This window comes from Seriola dumerili, unplaced genomic scaffold (genome assembly GCF_002260705.1).
Source record: "Seriola dumerili isolate Sdu_G_001 unplaced genomic scaffold, Sdu_1.0 BDQW01000149.1, whole genome shotgun sequence".
NCBI lineage: Eukaryota > Metazoa > Chordata > Actinopteri > Carangiformes > Carangidae > Seriola > Seriola dumerili.
The window spans coordinates 20253409-20276243 of NW_019174404.1; the positions used below are offsets into that span (position 1 = coordinate 20253409).

Consider the following 22835-nt stretch of genomic DNA (forward strand, 5'->3'; position numbering starts at 1 on the left):
TGTGTAGAAAGCCACCTCAAGATGTTAACAAACCAAAGCCCCCATCCAAACTATCCCAATGTCACGTTGTGGGATCTCCCCTGGCATTGGAACCACCAGTCTTTCTAGGGCTGACAATAGCCTGCCAGCATGTGGATTTGAGAAGGTTCGCTTCTTCATCATCACTCAGCTGATCGCTTCAGAGAAAATTGATGTGAAAACTCGGCTCCTGGAGATTCAGAGGATGAAGAAAAATTCTACTTTGTCGGCTCAAAGATCGGACTAGGAACTTACGTAATGCAGAAAGAAGTAGAGGCGCTATTTAATGCAGAATATGACTCTGACACAGATCAGGGAAAACTGCATTCAAGGTAAAGGACAATACAGTTTTTACAATAGTTATTGATTACAACTATTGAAAAACAAACCACACTTGTTGTGATACTAAACACTATCTTGTGTAATTGCTAAGGAATAAAGCTTTAGTCAGACTGTATACTAATCTGACCCTGGACACAGTTTTCGTACTCTCTACATTCAAATAAAATTCCCACATTCAAAATATGAAATTAATGTTATAAATCTGGTAAACGTGACTAATGGTTCTTAAGATTAGGATCGATTTTTTTCTTGGTGAAAGGCACGGTTTGTTTAATGATTCCAAGTCACTAACAGTTAGTCAGATGAAAACATCTGAGATTAGAGGAGGAAAATCACGTACGACAAAACTACATTCAACAAGGTCACAAGTAGAACTGTTTCCATTGTAAGTACTGAAGAGTTCAAAAAAGAACTGGGAGCCCAAGTGAGAGGAGGAGCTTAACAATGTTAGCAAGGTTAAAAATGAGTCATATGAGCACTCGACTGAGCCTTCTAATACACTCGAAGTAATCCTGACATGTGGAACCTCAAGAGGTTTTTTGTAATTCATTTTAAATTTCACTCCCTGATATCAACGTCTCATTCTCTTTGTGAACAACAGGTCTTCAGAAACAAGTGTGAGTCCTCCTCAGCGTCTCCTGGTGTCCCAGCTTTGAGCTCCACCTGTAGATTTCCGTCCTGTTAGAGGAGACCTAGAGAGAGAATTCCTGCTACAAGAGGAACGCTCTGCTGCTCGCCATGACCAATTATCAGCCGTGAGATCATCGACAAGAAGAAGAGATTTTACAGTCCAACTGTAAAGTACTACGCCTCTCTGTCGCCCCGAAAACTGAGCATTTGCACTAGTACCCGGGTCTCTCTGTTGCTGTTGACTAGAACCATTCTGATTAAAGCCATCAAAAGGTACCACGTTATTTGGTCTTGGATACGCAACTCTCTTTGCGAGATTTTGCTTTGTCTTGAGGTTGGCGCTGCCTTTTGGCTGAACTACTCATGAAAGCAGTCTGAGACATCACCTACGTTAGGCGCAGGAGAAAATTAACTCAAGATCTTGTCACCAGAGGATTTTATTATCAGCAGCGAAGCTGATTTATGGCACGCAGGAGTAGGACTCCACAGATTCGATTCCAATAATTGGAATTCTTTCCAGATAGCCAATGGCCTCTGTCTTTACCTGTCGCTCTTCCATTCTATAGAGTGGCTCCTCAGCTCTTCCCTCAGACATTGCTGCTGGAGATGCAGAAAGTTATTGTAACAAGGCTGGTTTTAAATGACCTACAGTGTGTATAGTCATACATGAAGGGAACATGAACATTAAAGGCTGTTATTACGTATACAATAAAAGTGCCTTCTGAATTATTTCTAGAGGTGCAGTGTATATGTTTATCCAACCGGATGTATATCAAAATCATGTTTCTAATCGAATGGCTAGTTGACATGGTTAAGTTAAGTATTTAAAAGAGGTCATTTTACATGTCCCCGTAGATACAGATTGTACTAAAGTCAGATAAGCGTGATGGATTACTGGTGGTCTAGATAAATAATGGTGTGATCATCTCTTGTAATGAAGGTTTTGAATGATGGCTGTAAGTAACTTTCGCATGCTATACTATGTACACAGCACTTTTGGAGCACGGAAGCGATTATAAAATATATGCATGCTGCATTATAAATTGTTAAAACTCAATGTTCAGCTATAGGGTCCCATGAAGCCGTAGAGTGAGTCCAGCCTTTGATGGAGGACAGGTTTTGAAACTTGACGACCTGAAAAGTGAGTGATGTAGACGCGTGAAAGCTAAGCTTAAAAAAATTAATAAAAAAATGATCTGGATAGTCCATGTCCTGACATGATCTGGCTTTGGAGAATCCCGGGGGCACATTGCAACAGGTGCAGAGCGGACGGCGTCGCGTTTACTGGATTTGTCTAGGATAGATTGGATTCATTTAATCCAGAGAATAGGTGGAACTAACCATGCTGAGGGAGGGAGGGGTATACTTACTATATTGAGATGATGTCTTAGGGGCAGGGCTGTCTTCTCAGTACGGTTCCGGTGCTGCTGTATCTCATTGTGAAGAATAAACTCTATTGCATGAACTCTGAGCATCTCCAGTGAATTCTTTGACTTTTTGGATCCAGTAGTGTGCACATTTTATATGATTGAGCCAGAGTTCAGACACATACTCGGACTGGCCCCGCCTGGACTTCTGCCTCCAAATGGATCAATGATTGTTCATTGGCAATGTATATATGTTTGTCATTACCAGTTAAAGATACCATATTTACAAACTACAAAACACAAGCAACTATTGCTTCTTTGTTATCTGTTGAGAAATAATTCCTCAGTTGTATAAATTGAATCATGAAATTATGTGACTTTACTTTTAGTGGTCTTCTCATGGAATTCTTTTCTGTCCGTGGTTGGCTGGTTGCTAGTGTCACACCTCGGCAGAATGAGAAAAGTCTCATAAGCTGATACACACTTCCAATCCAACACTTATCTGCAGTGCCCCATAATCCGTTACAGCTGAAAGAGCTCTGGTGGTTATACCCTGTAACATATTACCAAACAGGGCTGTCTCAAATTTTAGTCTTGTGTTGGTGAATCTAACCAGTCTCCTAATTGCAGGCATCATTTACTGTACGTGAACTCATACATCAGTCTACTGCTACAGGTTGCCGGGATCACTGATACAGCACAGTCCAGGAGAACGCATTCAAACACAGGGAAGACATTGTGTTATGAAGTAGCTCTTGCAAAGGCTTATATCATCACAGACCAGGTGGCGGGCTAGTTATAGTACAAACAACAAGACAGACAATAAGATGCAGGCAGCAGGTACATGAAAAAACACCAGGGGAACAAGAAACAGGAAACACAGGAATCCAGAACCAGATAATGCCAAAACGAGAAAGCAAGAATGGAAACAGACAATTCTGACAAACAGTGAGGCTGGAGAAAATGGTAGTTCGACTGGTCTTAAAAATAAAATGGGACAGGTGTTGTCCATGGTGGGGAGAAGAAAAATAAGGAAAGCAAGTGCAACTGAAAACCAGCTCAGCGATGCAGGGAAGTTTCTAGGACAAATTATACACTGGTGCCTCTGATGGTTCTGTTCTCTCAGAATAAAAACTGTCTCTGACGTCTGCATCCAGACAGCCTCTGTGATTTCTTTACTGAGTCACAGGTTATAAGTTACTGACTTTGTTTCATTATATTATCGACTTCTTCTCTCACTATGTTGTACACACCTACAGTCGCACACTCTGGGTCTGTATTAAATCTTGGATATAGTTTAGACTTGAGCTCTGCTTCAAGGAAATACAACTGCCTGGGTTCCTTTTAATATTTTGCACAAGTCATCTTTGGTGTTTTATAGAATATCCAAGAGAGGAGGATATCAGTTGTGGATGTGTTACAGGAGGTCTGGATGGGGATTTACACAGAGATTTTCAACCAACAGCAGGTTAAAGGTGAGGTTCACCTGCTTGTTGTTCACTGAATGCCAGCTGTACTAACAGCTGTTTTTATATATTTCAGATGGGTCACTCACAGTGGTGGAAGTATTCACATCCTTTACTTCAGTAAAAGTACCAGTTTACAAATAAAAACGCTGCAACCCTGGTTGAATGAATCCACCCAAGAAATTAAGAGAGACTTGAAAACAAATGGAAAAATGGAACAAACAGGTTATACATGTGTGTTTTATGAAATCTGGAAAGATGCAATGGAGAACTATCAGAAGTCAGTTTAAAGAGAATAACATCCTTTTTTCTGATCTAATTTTAGCACAAGTTCTAATCCCTAGAATTATAATTCAAAGTTATAGATTCCATCACCATCCCCCTCCCCTCAGATTCTTACATGACCTAGCTCACTAATTTACTGATGCCTCCAAGAGTATGTGTGAGAGTTTTTTAGATGTTTTTTAATAAAAAAGAATCAACAACCATAAGGCAGCTTCCTGCTCACAAAGAGACGCTCTGCTGTGTGCCCTGCCCAACATCAGCCGTGGGATCATCAACAGAAAGAAGAGGTTTTACAGTCAGAAATAAAGTTCTGCACCAGTCCCTGGGCTCTCTGTTGCTGTTGATCAAACCATTCTGTTTAAAGCCATCAAAAGGTACCAAGTTACTTTTGGTCTTCATAGTGAGTCACTGCAGAATCTTTGCTCACAACGGCACGTGTGCCTTGGCTGATCTCAAAGCAGTGAGATGACATCACCACTCGGGCTGCAGTAGAAATAATACTCTAGAGAGCTTGTCCATCTAAGGTATTATCAGTCTCAGCAAGCGAAGCTGCATTAATGGAAGCAGAGAAGGATCCAGATTCATTCCAATACTTGGAATCCAATAGCAATGGTCCTCTCCTTGTTACCCTCACCTAGCAGAATGCTCAGTAGTTCCCTCAACATGCTTGCTGAGGATCCACAGAAAGTATTGACAAGGGCCCCTGGGTTTAAATACCTCAGTGTGATATAAATGAATGGAAACATGTACACATTTAAAGAGCTGTTACTGTAGCAGTGCAGTGAGCCTCTGAATCCTTTTTCTTAGTGCAGTGTAATTATTTATGCAAGCACTGTATACAAATCATAGTTTTCTAATCTAGTTGCACCATTTAAACCAATGATTAAATCAGTTGATTGTGATGGATTTACTGTCTGAATATATATTTTTCTTCTGATTGAAATGAAGGCTTTTTTGTCATTTTCATTAATGAAATATCAAGTCTCTGTGTCAGACACTCAAGATGATTGTCAAGTGAACATATGCTGTTTCTACATCATGACTAAAATGACAGCCTTAGTTGAAATATACACTTGAACAGTGATTAAATGTAACTGAATCTAACTGAAAGCTCCTGACCTGTATCTGCATGATGGTTATGCACTGCCGTGCTGCCACATGATTGGCTGATTGGACCAATAGCATGAAGTAAGAAGGTGTACGAGTGTTCAATACAAAGTATTAGTGAGTTGTGTACATGTGTTTTGTTTGGCACCTGTGGACGATTATGATGAGTGACTGCCCTCCGTGGTACCACAGGTATTAACTGTAATGTTTATTCATCCATTATTTCATATCACCACTGTGTCCACTATACTATTATTAATAATCATGTTAGTTAATGTTGGTAGTTGCATGATACATTTGTTACAAACAGTATGTGTATTCTGCATTGAAATCCAAGGTGAGGTTCTGCCACCTCGTCTTCTTCAGTGGGCCCACTACCAACGTTGTTCCACTCTCTATTTACAGAATGTAAGAAACCCACTGTCAGTTTTTTTTTTTTTTTGAAAGGCTTCACTGTGTATTAGTAAAATTCACATTTTAGTCCTTTCCCATTTTGGTCACTCAGTCCGTAACACGTTCCCGCCCATTTGAAAAAATTTGGAATATTCTGCAAGCACATGTTGACCTGGAAGTTTGTATCATGTGGCATCTTCTGAAGGCCAGTGGGGAGCCCAAAATGTGTGTTATATATGGTCAAAAAAATACTACTGGCATGATTTTTAGTTTTAGTTAAGTATTATGTGTTAGAAAGTTGTTGAAATTTAAGATCAGTTTACAATGTGAATACACATACTTACCATGGGAGCTTAATCCACTAGTATTTTATATAATTTGTGGTATCTGTGTTAAAAGCTTTATGAACTCGGCAATTCGCAATGATCCGAGAACTTATGTAGTATTCTAACAGCCTTTCTTGTCTGTGTTGTTTATTCTTACCTTTTGTAAAAGAACATGGAGGGAATCCATACTGGAGCAGGAGCTAGAAACACCCACCCATGGCATGTTGCAGAGGAAGGAGTGAGAGATGGCTGCCAACCTCTCTATCCCCTCTTCTATCCCCCCCCCACCACTTCCTCACTATCCTTCTTCAACTTACCTTCTAAATGCACATAACAACAGGTGGACACAAATTCCTGTTACCCCAATGTTCATTCTTGTTACTGTATTGGTTTTTCTCTAAAAAATGAAGATAAACCACTTTTTTCAATTATGTTGATCCATCATTTATCCTATTGTTTAATCAAATTACACTATAGAAAAGAAATCATAAACCTGAGCTTGGATCACCTTAAAAGGAAAAATGGCTTTGTAAGTTTTGAAAAAAATACAACTTGTGTGCATATAGTGATTTCTTCGTCACAAATATGAATTCTTTGAACATGTCACCAACCATTTCTTTAAAAATAAACACTTTTATGAGGCAAAAACAAAGGAATTTGTTGGCATGCCTTTCGAAACATGCTATTTACTGACATGAGTTCTGGTAACAGACACTGTGAATATGTAGAAGTGAAGATGTCAAATATGCAGTCTTTCAACAATCATACTCCTCTCCGCGTTTGTTGTTGTATTATAAACCAGTGTCTGTTTTACTTGACACAGAGCACGAGGCAACACGACGGACACTGATTTGGTTAGAATCTCTGTCGTTTTACAGCGGAAGGTTTCTATTGGCCAACTGGCTAACGCTTGGACTCTGTACATTTCCGTCTGCACAGCGAGGACAGAAAACTGGTAATGTGCCTTAAAATGTATTGTTTATGAACTGCTGAAACTATAAAATTATATATTACAAATATAGATTAAACGACGTAAAATCGTTTTAATTTCTCGTCAGTTGTACGACTTTTCTGTGCTTAATACCGTAGTTTCGTCGTAGGTAACACACTTTGCATTATCCTACATGTAGTAGGATCATGGCTGTTCTATGAGTAGGATGGACTAACCAGTGTCAGTCGAAAACAAAACTATTTATCTGTTGTTAGAAGTGATTTTATAGCTCACATGATTTCTTGTATGGAATATAAGATTGCTGGTTTTGGTAGCATACAATACCATTTCAAAGCAAGTTCATATAATTTGCTACTGTATATTCACCCCAAAATAACAATGCGATGATTATTGCATGTTTTCTCTTTTTCTTCTTTTAAAGAATCAGCATGGATGAGCACTCTGATTCATATCCAGAATGGAAATTAGAGAGTATTGCAAACCAATCATCAGCTGCCAGGGCTGAGGACATTTACTGATTGCAGGACCACTGTAGCTTACAGCATATATACTAACACAAGCTTTTATAAAGATACACACGTTTAACATGTATTGAATTGTAATCTCTTACATATATTCTGCATTTACTGTACAAAAATGAAAACGTACAGTGATTTTATGTTCTTTATTTTTCAAGGAGTGCCATGGTAGACCCACCTGATTATGAACAAATAGAAGAAATTAGGGCTGTGCTGCAAACCTACGGGCCTGCCTCAGCAGCTGCAAAGATTCCAGGAGCATATGAAGCAGCAGAATAATATTCCATTAAATATTGGCATCACAGGGGAGTCTGGCTCTGGTAAAATCCACCTTTGTTAATGCCTTTAGAGGCATAGACAAACAGAGATGTGAAGGCCGCTCCTACTGGTTGTGTAGAAACCACCTCAGATGTTACACCTATCCCCCATCGCAAACTATCCCAAATGTCACGTTGTGGGATCTCCCTGCATTGGAACCACCACTTTCCAGCTGACAAGTACTGCAGCATGTTGGATTTGAGAGGTTCGACTTCTTCATCATCATCTCAGCTGATCGCTTCAGAGAAAATGATGTGAAACTCGCTCAGGAGATTCAGAGGATGGAGAAAAAGTTCTACTTTGTTCGCTCAAAGATCGACCAGGACTTACGTAATGAAGAAAGAAGTCAGAGGGAGTTCAACGCAGAAATAACTCTGAACACAAATCAGAGAAAACTGCATTCAAGGTAAGGACAATCATTTCAATGATTACTGATTACAGCTATTGAAAACAAACCAATCTTGTTGTGATACTAAACACTATCTTGTGTATTCGCTTAAGGAATAGAAGCTTTAGTCGAACTGTATCTATCTGACCCTGACACATCGTACTCTCTTACATTCAAATACAATTCCACATTCAAAAAATATGAAATTATGTTATAAATCTGGTAAGAACGTGATCTAATGGTTCTTTAGATTAGGATCACATTTTTTTATCCTGTGAAGGACTGGTTTGTTTATGCTCCCACACTTCTAACAATTAATCAGTTGAAACAATCTGAGATTAGAGGAAGAACTGGGCAGCCCAAGGTGAGAGGAGGAGCTAACAATGTTAACAGGTAATTAAAATAAGTCATATGAGCACTGACTGAGCCTCCTAATGACACTCTGCAAGCGTGACCTCTCATCTTTTCCAATCTGAACCATTTAGTCTACTGTACATATGATCCACTTGTCTTTGTGTTGCCTGGACAGTAACCCTTACTGTGAAGTATATCCTGACATGAGGAAATTCTATTTAAATTTCACTCCCTGATATCAACGTCTCCATTCTCTTTGTGACACAGGTCTTTCAGAAACAAGGTGTTGAGTCTCCGCAGGTCTTCCTGGTGTCCAGCTTTGAGCTCCACCTGTATGATTTCCGTCTGTTAGAGGAGACTCTAGAGAGAGAGACTTCCTGCTAACAAGAGGAACACTCTGCTGTATGCCCTGCCCAATATCAGCCGTGGGATCATCAACAAGAAGAAAGAGGTTTTACAGTCAACTGTAAAGTACTACGCCTCTCTGTCTGCATTTGTAGAATCTGCAACCAATCCCTGGGTTCACTGTCATCATTGCTGATCTAAACATTGCATTTAAAGCCATCAAAAGGTACCAAGTTACTTTTGGTCTTGATAGCGAGTCACTGCAGAATTTTGCCTCTTAGTGCAGGCGTGTCTGTAGCTGATCTTAGAGCAGTTATGACTTCCCCAGCATCTGCAATAGAGATAAACAAAGACCTTGTTTCTAACGTGATCTACTTGTCTTCAGGCCAAACTTAATAACGGCAGCAGAAGAAGCATACAGATTCATTCCAATGTTTGGAATCCTAGAAGCAATGACCCTCTCCAATTTATCACCACCACAATGTGCCTCAGTATTTCCCTCAGCATGCTCGCTGAGGATGCACAGAGAAGTATTTACGAGGGCCCTGGCTTTAAACACCTCAGTGTGATATCATAAATGAAGAGAAATATGGCACATTTAAAACATTAGTGTTTAAATAGCATTTGAATTCAACAGTCACTCTTTTACCTGAACTCCAGCTAATAGTAGTTGAATTCAACAGTCACTTCTTTACCTGAACTCCTTGGATTTCACCTTATTGAACAGATTTAGTACTTAGTACTTATTTCAAGGTCTCCCTACTGCACTGAAGCTTTAGTGTTGTCCCTCATTTTTAAGTCGCTCTGGATAAAAGCATCTGCAAAATGACTAAGTATAAATGTAAATGTTGATTCCATCGAGTCCACTCAGGCGTCTAGCGTATCAATTGTATCTGCAGGCCCTTAATAAACACTTAGTTTTCAAAGCTGAACCCCTGTACCATGTAATGCTATTTATAGAAGTGAAGGACAGAGTAATAGAAACAGCACTCTCTTCTTTGATTGCTTTAGTTTTTAACGTCACAACTAAATTCTCCATGGCGTGGTCTCCACGAGACGTTGGAAACATTCCTCTGAGATTCTCGTCCATGTTGACACGATTCCATCACATCATTTCTGATCCGTCAGCTGCACATTCATGCAGCTTCTGTATGTGCATTACAGTAAAAAGAGACTGTTGTGTGTGTAAATCACAGGAGATCAGCAGCTTCAGGAACACTCTTAACCTGCCTGTCTGGCACCAACAATCATGTTCACAGTCAAACGTTCTTTTCCCATTCTGATGTTTAATGTGAACATTAACTGAAGCTCCTGACCTGTACCTGGATGATTTTACATTTTACATTGCAGTGCTGCCGTGTGATTGGCTGATCAGATAATTGCATGAATAAGAGGGTGTGGAGGTGTACCTAATAAAGTGCTCGGTGACTCGGAGAGACTGCCCTCCAGTGATCACAGTGAGGAACTACATATATTACAGAATGTTTATCATCACCATTCATATCACCACTGTATCACTGCTTCTATAATGCCACTGCACTATATACTGCACTCTAATCCAAGGTGAGGTACTGCACCTGCACTTTCTACCATATCCCACACGACTGCTGTCAGGCCGTGGATACAGGCTTTTAAAAATTGAGCTTGATGAATTTGTATATAGTTTTGTCTATGAGTGTGATACATGTATATGTGCAATGTGTATATGTGCTGACAGGGAGTGAATGCCATCTCTTTATGTATCTACGTTGTGGTGTGGTCATCTTAATGTTTCTGTTGCAATTGTACAGGCTGTGAAAGCAAATTTCCTGTAGTAATAAAGACTATTATTGACGATTATTTTCATGATAATTCAAACATTCAACAGGTTTTTCTGATTAAGCCGACTTCTTGTGCTTAACAGTGTGAGCATGTAGACACCAGTCTCTCTTCCTGTATAAACATGTCATCGAGTCTTTCTGTGTCAGTGAAAGGAATAAACCATCACTTGTAAGGGACAAAAGTTTATTGTAACCCTACAAAAGACACAGGGTGAGAAAAAAATACAAAACAAAAATAAAATTATAGAAATGAAAAAAAAAAAGATTCTCATTCTTATACAAGTCTCAAAACTATCCATCATACACGGACCACAGTTTAATTATTCATATTCATATTTTTAATATAACATTTTGTTGTAATGCTGTGTGTACATACAAAATATAGCAAACTAAATAAGGCAAATAAATAGAGGTACAATATACAGGAAAATGGAACATTCCTCAATGTTTTAATCTTTTTTTAATCTTATCTCAAACATCAACAATGGTGTACAAAATGCTTTTTTTTTTTTCCAACTGTACATCTTTCTGTGGAGGATACTTTTTTCCAACCATAAAAATACTGACTCCTCACAATTATACAACCTCTAAAACTGGGTGCAACTCTTCTCAGGCAGTACAAATGGTGTAACAGGTGTGTTCCATATTGCAAGCAGTTTTCTATTAAAGGTTAAAGTCAACACATCACACTTTGTGCACCCTTCTTTAGGCATGCAGGTCGACGCCAAGTGTCTGATTTGACAGAAATGTGCCCCCCCCCCCCCCCCAAAATCCCATCCCATTTTTTTTTACACTCCAAAGTAGGTGACAGACAAGCAAGGCTTTAAAACTCGACAGGAGTGTCACCTCTTTGTGTGCATGTCCCACAAATTCCATCTCTGCCATCCACAAACTATTGATGTGTTTCCAGCGGCCCAGCCGGAGTCCCCCGCCTCACTCCCCCTTTTCTTTTCCCTGTCTTTCCTGCTTCACACCGTTTTTTTTTTTTTCTTTTTTTGCACCACTCATTCGTTGCACCCTTATCATTTCAGAGGCATTTAAGCCCTCAACATGGTGCTGCAAATGGAAATGTCCCATAATAAAAGTGCATTGAACAAGCTACTAATTTCATTCCTCTTATTTCCATCTTTACACTCCAAAATCAGCCAGTCAATGGCCAAATAAAAATCCAAACATGTAACAACACAAACATGTAATAATACTGACAATGTTGCAATACCCCTCAGTAAATAGTCTGCACTACAATACGGGTTAAAGCTCTGGATTAAGAGTTTAAAGGGTCTGCCAAAGTCTGATATAGTAACTCTGATTAACTCGAAAGACAAAGGAGCAGAGGTTAGAAATGAGAACAGCTCAAATATACAAGAGATGCTGGTTAAAGAAGAAGCAATCATATGACATTTCCCCTATCAGGACTTTGGGGGCTTTTCTGATTTTTTTAAAAGTGTCTGAAAGTTTGAATCTGTTTACCAGTTAATCTCTAAAGAGGGGGACATGGGAACTCAAAGATCCTCTCTGCGCTGTCTCACATCATGTTTTCAACCTCACACCAGCTTCTCTCTGTTTGAGGAAAAAACTGAAAGAATGAACTCCTGATGGGCTGTGCTGCGTCTCTGTGAAATAAACTGGTTCGGGCTAAATCAAAGCTTTCAGGAGAAGATGCGTTGGGATTTCCTCTGGTACAGGTAACAGGCACATGCTCTCTGATGACATGCCAGCCATGCTGAAGTACACCTGATGGGAGTCATTCAGGAGATATATTGGTGAGGGTGAATTATTATGCCTAGAACTGCGGTCGAGTGTCACACTATAGGAAGCCACAAGATGGCGTCAGTTAGTCTAAGTTCAACTGCAAGCCCCAGTTCATGCTGTGCATGAAAAACCACAAGCACTAAAGCACAATAATAGGAAAGATACATGTGTGAAAACAGGGTCAGAGGCACTTGAAGGTGAAAATGTGTTGAAGAACAGAAAAGCTGGAAGAATGAATGGACGAGGACTGACTCAGGTAGTCACATACTAGAGATACACGGTGTGTTAAGAGGTATGTCCAGAAAGTCAAAAACACAGATGATCAATAACAGAACTCATGTGGAAATGTCTTATCCTTGTGTTTCGTGACACTTCTGAAAATCCATCATGTGCTTACTGAATCAAGTGCAACGGGATATCTTCTTTTTTTTTTTTTTAAGATGGTGGTGAAAGGGGGAAACGTATGAATCTCTGCGTTTACTGTAATTGTTAACAGCCTTTGAGAAAAAAAATATTTGACTTTTCTCCTTTATAAAAATTGAACCTGGGGCTGTTGTGCAAATCTAAACTAATGTAAAGGTGATACTGCTCCATGCCAAAACATGAAGGCTAGTGACCCGAGCTTAAAAGCCTTTCCCTTCTTCTGTTTAGAGATTATTAGAACACAGGCATGAACGGGCTAACAGAGGAGATCAAACACAAGTGTACATTATTCAGGTGGACATGAGAGAGAGAAAAAAAAAAAAAAAAGTCCAGTCCTCCTGCTGCACTCCTGGACACCTCGTATATAGCCCTGTACTGTGCTACAGTAAACACGCGTGTGGATGGAATGGCTGAAATGGTTTCTCTAAGAACAAACAGAATGAGAATGAGAATATTTCATATGAACTTAGTGCGTGGTTTTGCCCTCTGTCTGCTTACACGAACACGTAGATCCGTATGCGGTGAATGTGTGAACCCCTCAGCTTACTTATCTTCCTAAGCACCAAGAGCAGCAAAGACCCGACCTCACAACTGAGAGCTCACCCCAGGATTAGAGGCCTGTCTGCGGAGACACTTCCAGCCCCTTCCCACCCCCCCCCCCACCCTCCCCCCTCCGAGGCAAGCTACTGTATCCATCTTCAAGAAGATTTGAATGTTTTACAGAGGTAACCACATACATTCCAGCCTTCTTCGTGCCTCCCTGTCTTAGAAATGCACATGTATAAAAATATTACTTTGAATACGACCCAAGCGAGGCCGACTCTTGCTTGTCCTCGGAGTTGTCGCAGTAATGAACGGATCGTAGAAAACGGGGTCTCACCATGTGTAAACAAACATTTGAGAGAAGCTGGAAGGATTGCTTTCCATGATGTTTTCTGAGGCTGGTGTCTTCCTGTCAGTGTCCTGTCAATGAACCCTAAACATTTGCATCAAGCATTAAGTTCTTTGCTGTTTCTTGACTTTGCAGCAACAGACTCGATACACGGGGCGGTCTGATACAACAATGCAGACTGAAATAAAAACACAGATGGTGTATTATGAACCTCGGTGACAGAGCACTAGTTTAACTTGAGGTTGAGGGTAAAAACCCTCTACTGGACCGACGGCTCTGTCCAGAGATCACACGTTTTAGCACCAGCGAAACAGATCCCAAACATACTATGGCGCAATAAGAACTGCTGTGCAGCATCCTTTTGCGGACCCTGTTGCGAGTCTCTGCGTGGCCTGCATTAAATTGCCGACAACGGGGCAGAGTGTGCACACATTCAGATGTGAAAAACTGCCAGCTGAGCAGGCAGAGAGCATTGTAAACTAATTGGAGATTAAGCCTTTACAATTAAATCAATTTATGGCATTCCTTCATTCTCTTCCTCGTAGATTAGAGGTCATTTAAGAAACAGAGAGGAGTTTTTCCAGAGGGCATGCTGGGTCGCCTTGTGGACAGCTGTGAGTGTAAAGTTTGTCAGGAAAGCTACAGTGCAAACAAGATGTACAGGTTTGAAAAGGACAAGCAATTATTATTTTTTTTTTGTTGTTTGTTTTGTTTTTACATAAAGCGCAAAATGTATAGAAATTCACTTCAACAGCAATGTGAACTTGCAACACCAACAAATAATGCATTGCGTGTACAAAACCCCAAAATGCCATGAAAACATAAAAAACCTCTACATCTTTGCAATTAGCTTGTCTGCATCTAAATATAAATATATATCAAGGCCTAATTGCAGTATGTTTTGTATTAATACATTTACATTTGTTTTCTCTTTGCTTTGGCACTGCTTCATGCCAGAACAATGTTGAAATCACTGAAGAGTGTAGGCGAGGCTTGACCCCATGTGGCACAGTCATCATGTTTGTTCGGGTGGATCGAGCTGAGCTGTCGTTCTTCCTCGAGAGGCGCTGCAGCTCGGGGGTGGACGTACATGCTGCCTGGGAATGCTGCGTGCTGGAGGAGGCCATCGGGATGGATCCTCTGTTTTGAAGCGATAACCCCTCTTCCCCCGTTAGGTATCGTTCCTCCACTCTTTCAGAAGCCTAACAAAGCGTTCTGGGATTTGGTGACTCCACGTACTTCTTTGTAGTAAAGGACGTTCATGAACATCCATCTATTCTGTGGCTGAAAACTCTCATTTCTTGAGGGGGGGGGGGACACTCGAAGCGCCCATGACTGTAGCGGTTATGGCTTAGGTCCCCCTTTCCACCTTTTTTTCCTGTTTTTCTTTTTCTTTCTTTCTTTCTTTTTCACCTTGAAGTACCTTCATATTCCTTTTTCCAAACCTTTCACTTGGTCTCATCTATGTACAGTTTGACTGGCTGATCCCAATTCCCTGTGTGTCTGAGACCCAGGTAGCAAAAAGATGGGGCGGCTCCAGCACCAAACAACTTACCGAGGAACACCGAAGGGCTCGTTAGGAAAAAAAAAAAAAAAAAAAAAAAAAAAAAAAAGAGCAGTGAGAAACGGAGTGAAAGACTAGCCAGAAGCTTGAGCACAGTGTTAAAAGGATATGGTCAAAAGACATGGGATAATGTGTCACAGTGGTCTGTCCATCCATCCATCGATTTCAATTGTCCTTCGTCCAGCTCAGATCAAACAACTTCCAGGATTAACAGGTTGGAAATACCTTTACAAGACCAATCAGAGGAGAGTGATGCATCCTTCAAAAATGTCGTGGCTGTCCATACATGTCACTACATGTCCAGTCCAGCCATTATTCACATCCTCTCCAATGTCAATGGTCACTGTTGAAGGACCTGGACTAAAGGTGCTAAGAGATGTACACCACGGCAGAATTTAGGTGTCTAGTGATTTTTTTTTTCCTCCCTCCTTTTCCCAGCCTAGTAGTTGACCTTGGTGACGGCTCGCTCGCGGCCGCCGCCCTCCACCAGCTGGTTTACGGAGCGCTTGCGGTTACGCTTGAACTTGTTCAGGTCCTTGTCGAAGACCTCTCCCGAACGCAACGCCGAGACCAGGTCGTCGAACTCGCCGCCGACCTCGTCTGAGGCTCCGCTCTTCTTGGCCCGCCGTTCCCGCTCCCTCTGCTCCTTGAGCTGGAAAGGGTTAACACGTCAGTTTTAGACTTCTGAAGCAGCAATCATGAATGAAAATTTACCACTTACTGCTAAATGTCAACAATTAATACTTTTTGTGACAATGTGATAAAACGAAGTGAGAACGCCTCCGGTTTAGTATGTGTATGTGTGTCTCACCATGGCCTCCATTCGTGCCCTCCTCTCCTCCTCGTCTTTGCGTCGCTGCATGTTCTCCAGGTCTTGCCGCGCTTCGCTGAATGACTGTAAAAAGGTGTCGAAGATCCCGAAGAACTCATCAGGCTGCATCCTCCCTTCGTCCTCCCCAAAGTGCTTCAGAGATTTGGCGAACTACACAGAAAAAAAATGTGTATTTCATTTTTCTATTTTGATAGGAAGTGACCAGAGAGCTGGCCTGTACACACCTACTGGTAGATAAACATGGACTTGGCTGATACATGTGCCAAAACCTTACTGTCTGCATCTGACTCTGTGTACTGCCTGTTCTAACCCAGATCTCTCATAGTGAGTTGCCCACATGAACGTGCATATGCATGCCTTTGCCTGAATTCATACTGTATGCTGGTATGCATGCTTGATGTTCTCAAAAACTGTAGAAAGACACACACACACACACACAAGGTAGGAGAATGACCGCATGATTTGACCACCGTATGTCCACCCTGTTCTGTTCAAGCTGTTCAGTGCTCTGTGCCAGAACGATGCCTGCAGCCAAACCTCCTCTACATTCCTCCACACACAGCTTTGTACTGCAGTGTACAGCAGGACATGCAGATAGACCCAGCTAATACCTTAAAACATAATGCAATACTTGAAGTGCAGTACCGTTGCCACATAAAGATCAGAGTTAGTAAGTAAAACGAAGAACTTTTTTGACTTATTGCCTTATTAAAGGTCCCATGTTGTATAAAGGTAGATGTCCATGTGTTGTTTGATTATAAAGCAGGTCTAGGTTCTATATTAATACTGTGAAAGTATCAAAGCCTCAGTCCACAGAGAAATGCACACAGCCTGTATTCAGAGACTGAGCCTTAAAACTAGCTGCCAGGACTTCTGTAACTTTGTGATGTCACAACAAAGCGGTAACACCTCTCAGCCATGCCCCAAAGCCCCAACTTTGCAGGATTTGGTTTCTCTGGATGTTTACCTAAAATTTTTATTCGAGCACTCAAAAAACCAATGCCAATCAGAAGAGAGGCTCAGAGCCTCCTCTCTTCTCATTGGCTCACTAACCTGTTGTTATAGAGCTCCAGAGAGAAGCCTGAGAGAGGAGATGTAAAACTACATTGAGATGGTTTTTGGTTCTTAAAACCACAAATATATTTTCTCATGGATCAACACTTCAAATAAAACACTGGGCAAATGTAAAATATGGGACCTTCAAAGACGAGCAGGACATTAGGGCAGCTTTGCAATCCAATACGAGCGACATAAATATGTCACCTGTAGTCATTCACGACAAAACACAACTTCACTAAATATTCCTAAAAGCGGCAGCAGCTTTTCAGTCTTGACCTTACTGTGGCTCTTATTTTCAAAACTGACAAATGAAAGCACTGCTGGAAGATGCGTTTAGATCCTTTGCTTTAGAAAAGACAACAACATCACAGTGTAAAAATACTGAACTGCAATCAAAGGTTCTGCTTTTAAAACTTTTCATAGTGGAAGTTTTGTAAAAGTGTAAGTATTACCAGTGAAATGTACAGTCATGGTTGAAAGTCTCTGCTCTGTTCTGTTCTTATGTGGGAATAAAGTGACAGAAAACATCTCATCATTCTACTTTGTATGAGGATAGTACACTGTACGCGGTTCTAGTGTTGTGATATAAAGGAGCTGGCTCTCGTTCTGAGGACTCAAAACCATCCTGTTATTATGGGCTGGTCACCATGGCAACCCTCACCATCATCCCTCTCTCTCTCCTGTAATTATGTGTCTGGTCAAATCTGTTTCCTCTCATCCCCTCGGGTCTGTGCTAAATGAGTAAAAACACACACACACACAAACACACCACACACACACAATGAAATGGAGAATATGAAGCCACACAGATTTAGCTCATCTCACACAGACGCACACAAACACTGCTGTGCTCTGTGAGAGGCTAATTATCATTTTGTATTCTTGATGGGGTATTTAATTTGCCCCGACTGAGTTCAAAATCTCATATTTGTTTGTCATGGATGTTGAGCTTTTAAAGTTGTTAAAAATCCACAGATTTTTTACAAGCTGCTTCAGAAGAACACTTTGTTCAACCACTGCTTCAATATTATCATCTCTTATGCAGAGGTATTGTGCGTACTACTAATGCACTTAAAGGAAACCTAATCAACTAACTAACTGCATATATTTACAAACAGCATGAAGCACATCCTTTTCTGTGCAGCACACAGCACAGACAGGGAAAAGACAGGGATGTCCTCAGACAACCAATGTGGTTGTCACCTGTGTTTGTTTATGTGTCAGCAGGATTACGCAAAAAGTATGGAACCGACTTGCACCGAACTCGGTGGAGGGATGGGGCATGAGCCAGGGAAGAACATTTTTGCGGCGGATCTGAATCATCTACTATGAATTTGAATTGTTTTTCCCTGAAGTCTGGAGTATGTTGTTTAAAATTGGCCTCAGCTGGGATCTGCGCTCTCTGAGTGCCCTTGTAGTTACTTCTGATCACTGACACTAATCCAGTGAAGACCTTTCAGTAGTCCCACACTCTGGAACTGATAACCACCTGTTAGGTGGTAGGTTCAATGAAAGTGGGCGAGTGGGAAGTAAGTTTTGGACACTGATGCTGAGCTACAGACAGAAACATGAACAGAATATTGCACATATGTAGAGCAACTGCAGTGAAGTCAGTTTCTGCAGAGCTTTGGTCAGATGCTGCTGTATGAGAAAAACTTCATCATATCCTTCCATTGGACACAACATGGAGACTTGTTGATCACATGGTTAAAAGTCAGATAATCCATTGATGTTGAAAACCCAACTAGGACTTTTAAAATGAAAACTGAAATATCGTACACTTGTCTATGACACTTGAAATTTAGCTCAGGTTCCTCCCATTTCTCTTGATCATCTTTGAGATGTTTCTCCACCTTGATTGGAGTCCACCTGGGGTAAATTCAGCTGATTAGACCTGATCTGGAAAGGCACACACCTGTCTATATTATGTCTCACAGCTGACAATGCAGATCAGAGCAAAAGCCATGAGGAGGAAGGAGCCGCCAGCAGGGCTCAGAGACAGGATTGTGTCGAGGCTCAGATCTGGTGAAGGCCACAAAAAAATTCTGCTGCATCCAAGGTTCCCAAGAGAGGTGACCAAGAACCTGAAGGTCACTCACGCTGAGGTCCAGGGATCCTGTGTGATGCTTCAGCTGTACTTTGCAAATGTTAGCATGCTAACTAATATCTGACAGACATTATTTGCATTTTTGTCAAAATGACATCACAGCTGTGTAGTGATTCCAGCCACATGCAAATCAACTGCATGACCATGCAATGATAAGATGACTTGGACAATAATAAAAGCTGACATTACATGTGCTGCGGTGGAGTAAGTAAAAGTAGTAGAAGTTTGCTTGTTTCTACAGGTTGCTGTACTGGAAGTAACTGAAATACTGTCTGCCTGTGAGGTGGGAAAACAGCTTTAAGAAACGGTTTAAGACAAACAACAGCTCACTGTGCTTCTGAAGAAAAGTTGGCAGTGATATAAAGTCTACACAATCTGAAGCAAATGGCTCAAACGTGAAGAGACGCTGGTTGTATGAATGATGAAAGTACAAAGGCAGATTGATGATACACATAGGTGCTATTTTTAATCTTCCAACCCATCTGCTAAGTGTTTTATTTTTCAAATTAGTGACTGGATCGAGATTTCTTTTTTTTATGCTGCATTTACCACTGGTGCTCATAATTCTCTCTTTTATCTTAATATTTCCCTTTCAACAGCACATGTGGGATCTTGAAGCACTCCCTGCTCTGTTTTCTGTTACGACACTCAGCTGTTTTGTTCTCGGGTAGAGACAAAGTCTTATATTGTCTGCGAACATGTTGATGTGAGGGTGTGTGGATGCGTTGTTAAGTATAAACCCAACCAATCTCTCGGGATAATAGAGAAATCCCTTCTCGCCTCTGGAAACCTCTGTCCCAATAACCCACATAACCGTGGACAACTGTAATCCTTTGTAATGTATGTAGTAGTGTCTGGTGAGACATACACACACACACAGACATTAGTTGCCATGGAGCTTTATGAGCCTCAGTGGACAGCCTGCTCTGTTCAGTCATCCTCCTCTCCCTCCTGAAGACCGACCCGCAGAGCGCGCACACCCACACTTCCATATTTGTATTCCACTGGAAACCTAACAGAGCGTCAAAGAGCCTTGACAAGCACCGAGTTAATGCGTCAGACTCCCCATTTACCAACCACACACACACACACACACGCAGACACAGACACGCAGTTGTGTTAAGAAAAGTTGTGTGTTCGGCGTCTGGGCCGGTGAACACAGGTTCTTTTGTTTTACAGCGGTAACCAGCGCCTTGCTCCAACACTTCTTTTCCCCTGACGTCCCAACTGGCCGGTTCTCCCTCCAGTTTTTTTTTTTTTTTTTACCGACCTCCTCCTTGAATAAATAATTAAGTAAAGAGGCTCAACATGGAACCCAATGGCTCCCGTCTTTCTCTCTCACAATCTGTTCATCCTTTTTGAGAATTCGAGCAGTTCTGTGCATACGGCTGAGTTATTTTGGAAAAAGAAACACTCATAATAAAGTAGAGTGTCTGTCATAGTTTCAGGATGCTAAATGTACAACAGAGAACCGAAGGCCTGCAAATTAAATATTCACATAAATCTTTTCACTGATATCTTCACCTTACACACTTCCTACCATACATCAGTGCATGAGCCAGCAGGGTTCAAAAGGCCCTTTGTCCCCGTTTTGCGGAGTGTGGATTTTAAACACTAACTTTTAAAGAGACAAACGTGGGAGGGGTGGGGGGTGGGGGGGCGGTGGGGTCGAGGGTCATCTTTCAGTGTTAGGTCCCCCCCACCCCCACCCCCTGGCGCTGCTGAAGTCATCACACAGGACTAAGAGGGGAGGTTTCACAGCTTTTCCCTTCTGTAATTTGTCATCCTCTTCCTCCCTCCGCTCTCTGTCTGTCTGACATGAGGGCTTCGCAGTGGGGACTACTAGCAGAGGATGTATTAAAGCCACCCACATGGACATATAAACTTCTCTCCCATTCACAAACACTCACTCCGCTGTGCGTCTGAGCGGTTTAGCAGGTCACTACCTTGTCCTTGGCTTCACTAAGCTGGTCCTCCAGTTCAGAGAAGCTGAAGCCAGCCACAGTGATGAAGTCACCGATCACAGCCACAAACTTGTCCCCGCGTTCCCTTGTCCTGCTCTGCTGGTAGTGCAGCTCCTGTGGGGGGGGGGGCAGACATGAGAAAAGATTGGTTTAGATTCACTTTAGCTTTCTGCGAAGTGCCGTACGTGCTACGTGCACATAAGCCTTTGTTTCTGTGTGTGTGGCGGCAAACGGGACACTTGCCGTTCCACGCCAGAGCGCGTGGAGCATTACCAGCGTTTAAACACCTCACCCTGCTGTCCGTCTCTGCCCAGCTGCAAAACATGATTACAGACAAGAGAAGAACCAACGGGAGGGAACATGAACAACAAACACACAACTCACCGCCTCGAGAGCCTTTAGTCCACTCTTGATATTGTGCACCTCTTTTTCCAACTCCGCCAAACTAAGAGAAAGACAAAAAAAAAAAAATCACCTTCTAATCATGGGAATATTTTTTATCCAAGTAACAACTACTGGCAATACAGCAATGGTTGAGATCACATGGGCTTAGGGCTGAGAGTGTGATCCCCTCTGCTGTTATAAAGACACACAGATTGGGTAAAAAATGTCTTTTCCCTTCGTGCGTCAATGAACAAATGTCGTGTCGCGCGCTCACTTGACTTTGGCGGCCTAAGGTACGCTGCCGAGGTCCTCCTGGATGTGCAGCGTGTCCGGGTAGTTCTTCTCAAAGATCATGATCAGGTAGTGCAACATGGTGATGTTCCTGTCGGATCACAAGCGAAGACGTGAATACAGACTCGAGCAAACTTTAACCTAAAGTAATCTGAGCAGCACGACCTCTCGGAGACTTCAACAACAAATGATCGTTTCGAACACGTCGCTTTGATTCTGCTCAGTTGTTAGTAGTTGATAGTCACTACGAGTCTCAGCTGTGAATCTCCACGACAACTTATGCAAAAATGGGTAGAGCTGGCATGTGAGTGGTAGTTCTAAGACACTTTATAAAAAAAGCTGTGTGCATGTTGATATTGTTTGGGCCTGGATTTGTCATTCTCTTTCTCCTTTACATTTGGGGTGAATGTACTTTAAGTTTTGACACTACACTTTCCATTTGGGTGACGTAAACAGGAAGTATTAGTATTATTATTACTAGTACTATGTACTAGTAATACTATCATAGTAAATGCTGTCATAGTAAACTGTTTTAGCAGTTAATACACAAAACTTTCAACATAGTTTAACATTTTATATTAGCAATATGTATTGATATAATATGTGTAACATTGTCAAACCAACAGCACAATTCAAACATATGTAATATGGAATTGTGACATGGCAACGGACTAAGTGTGCTATGTCTAAGATGATTATTTATTTATTTTTTTTAACTTAGATTAATTCAAAGGAAGTAGACTAATTTAATTATTATTGTTTATTTATTATTAACTGTGGACGACAACAGACATTGAAGAAACTGAGAATCTCGCACTGCAAAGAGCATCTGATTTGACATTTGACCGAGTAATGACCCTAAGAAGAGGTATGATACTGTATGCAGAATATATCAATGGTGTTCTCAGGGTTAATTTGAAGTCCCACCCCTGGCCCAC

General features: G+C 41.3%; 1 protein-coding gene and 1 pseudogene across 1 annotated transcript in view; one reads left to right on the top strand and one right to left on the bottom strand.

Moving 5' to 3' along the window:
* LOC111226091 overlaps positions 1–14845 on the top strand; it is a 16740-nt pseudogene extending 1895 nt beyond the window's left edge.
* Positions 13482–22835, bottom strand: part of daam2 (dishevelled associated activator of morphogenesis 2) — a 61452-nt gene continuing 52098 nt past the window's right edge. Inside the window, exons 21-25 of the mRNA XM_022750102.1 lie at positions 21881–21988; positions 21607–21667; positions 21205–21336; positions 16072–16242; positions 13482–15912 (exon numbers count right to left, since the gene is read on the bottom strand). Coding sequence (XP_022605823.1) covers positions 21895–21988 — 94 coding nt within the window. The 3' untranslated portion in view covers positions 13482–15912; positions 16072–16242; positions 21205–21336; positions 21607–21667; positions 21881–21894. The remainder of the gene's footprint in view (positions 15913–16071; positions 16243–21204; positions 21337–21606; positions 21668–21880; positions 21989–22835) is intronic.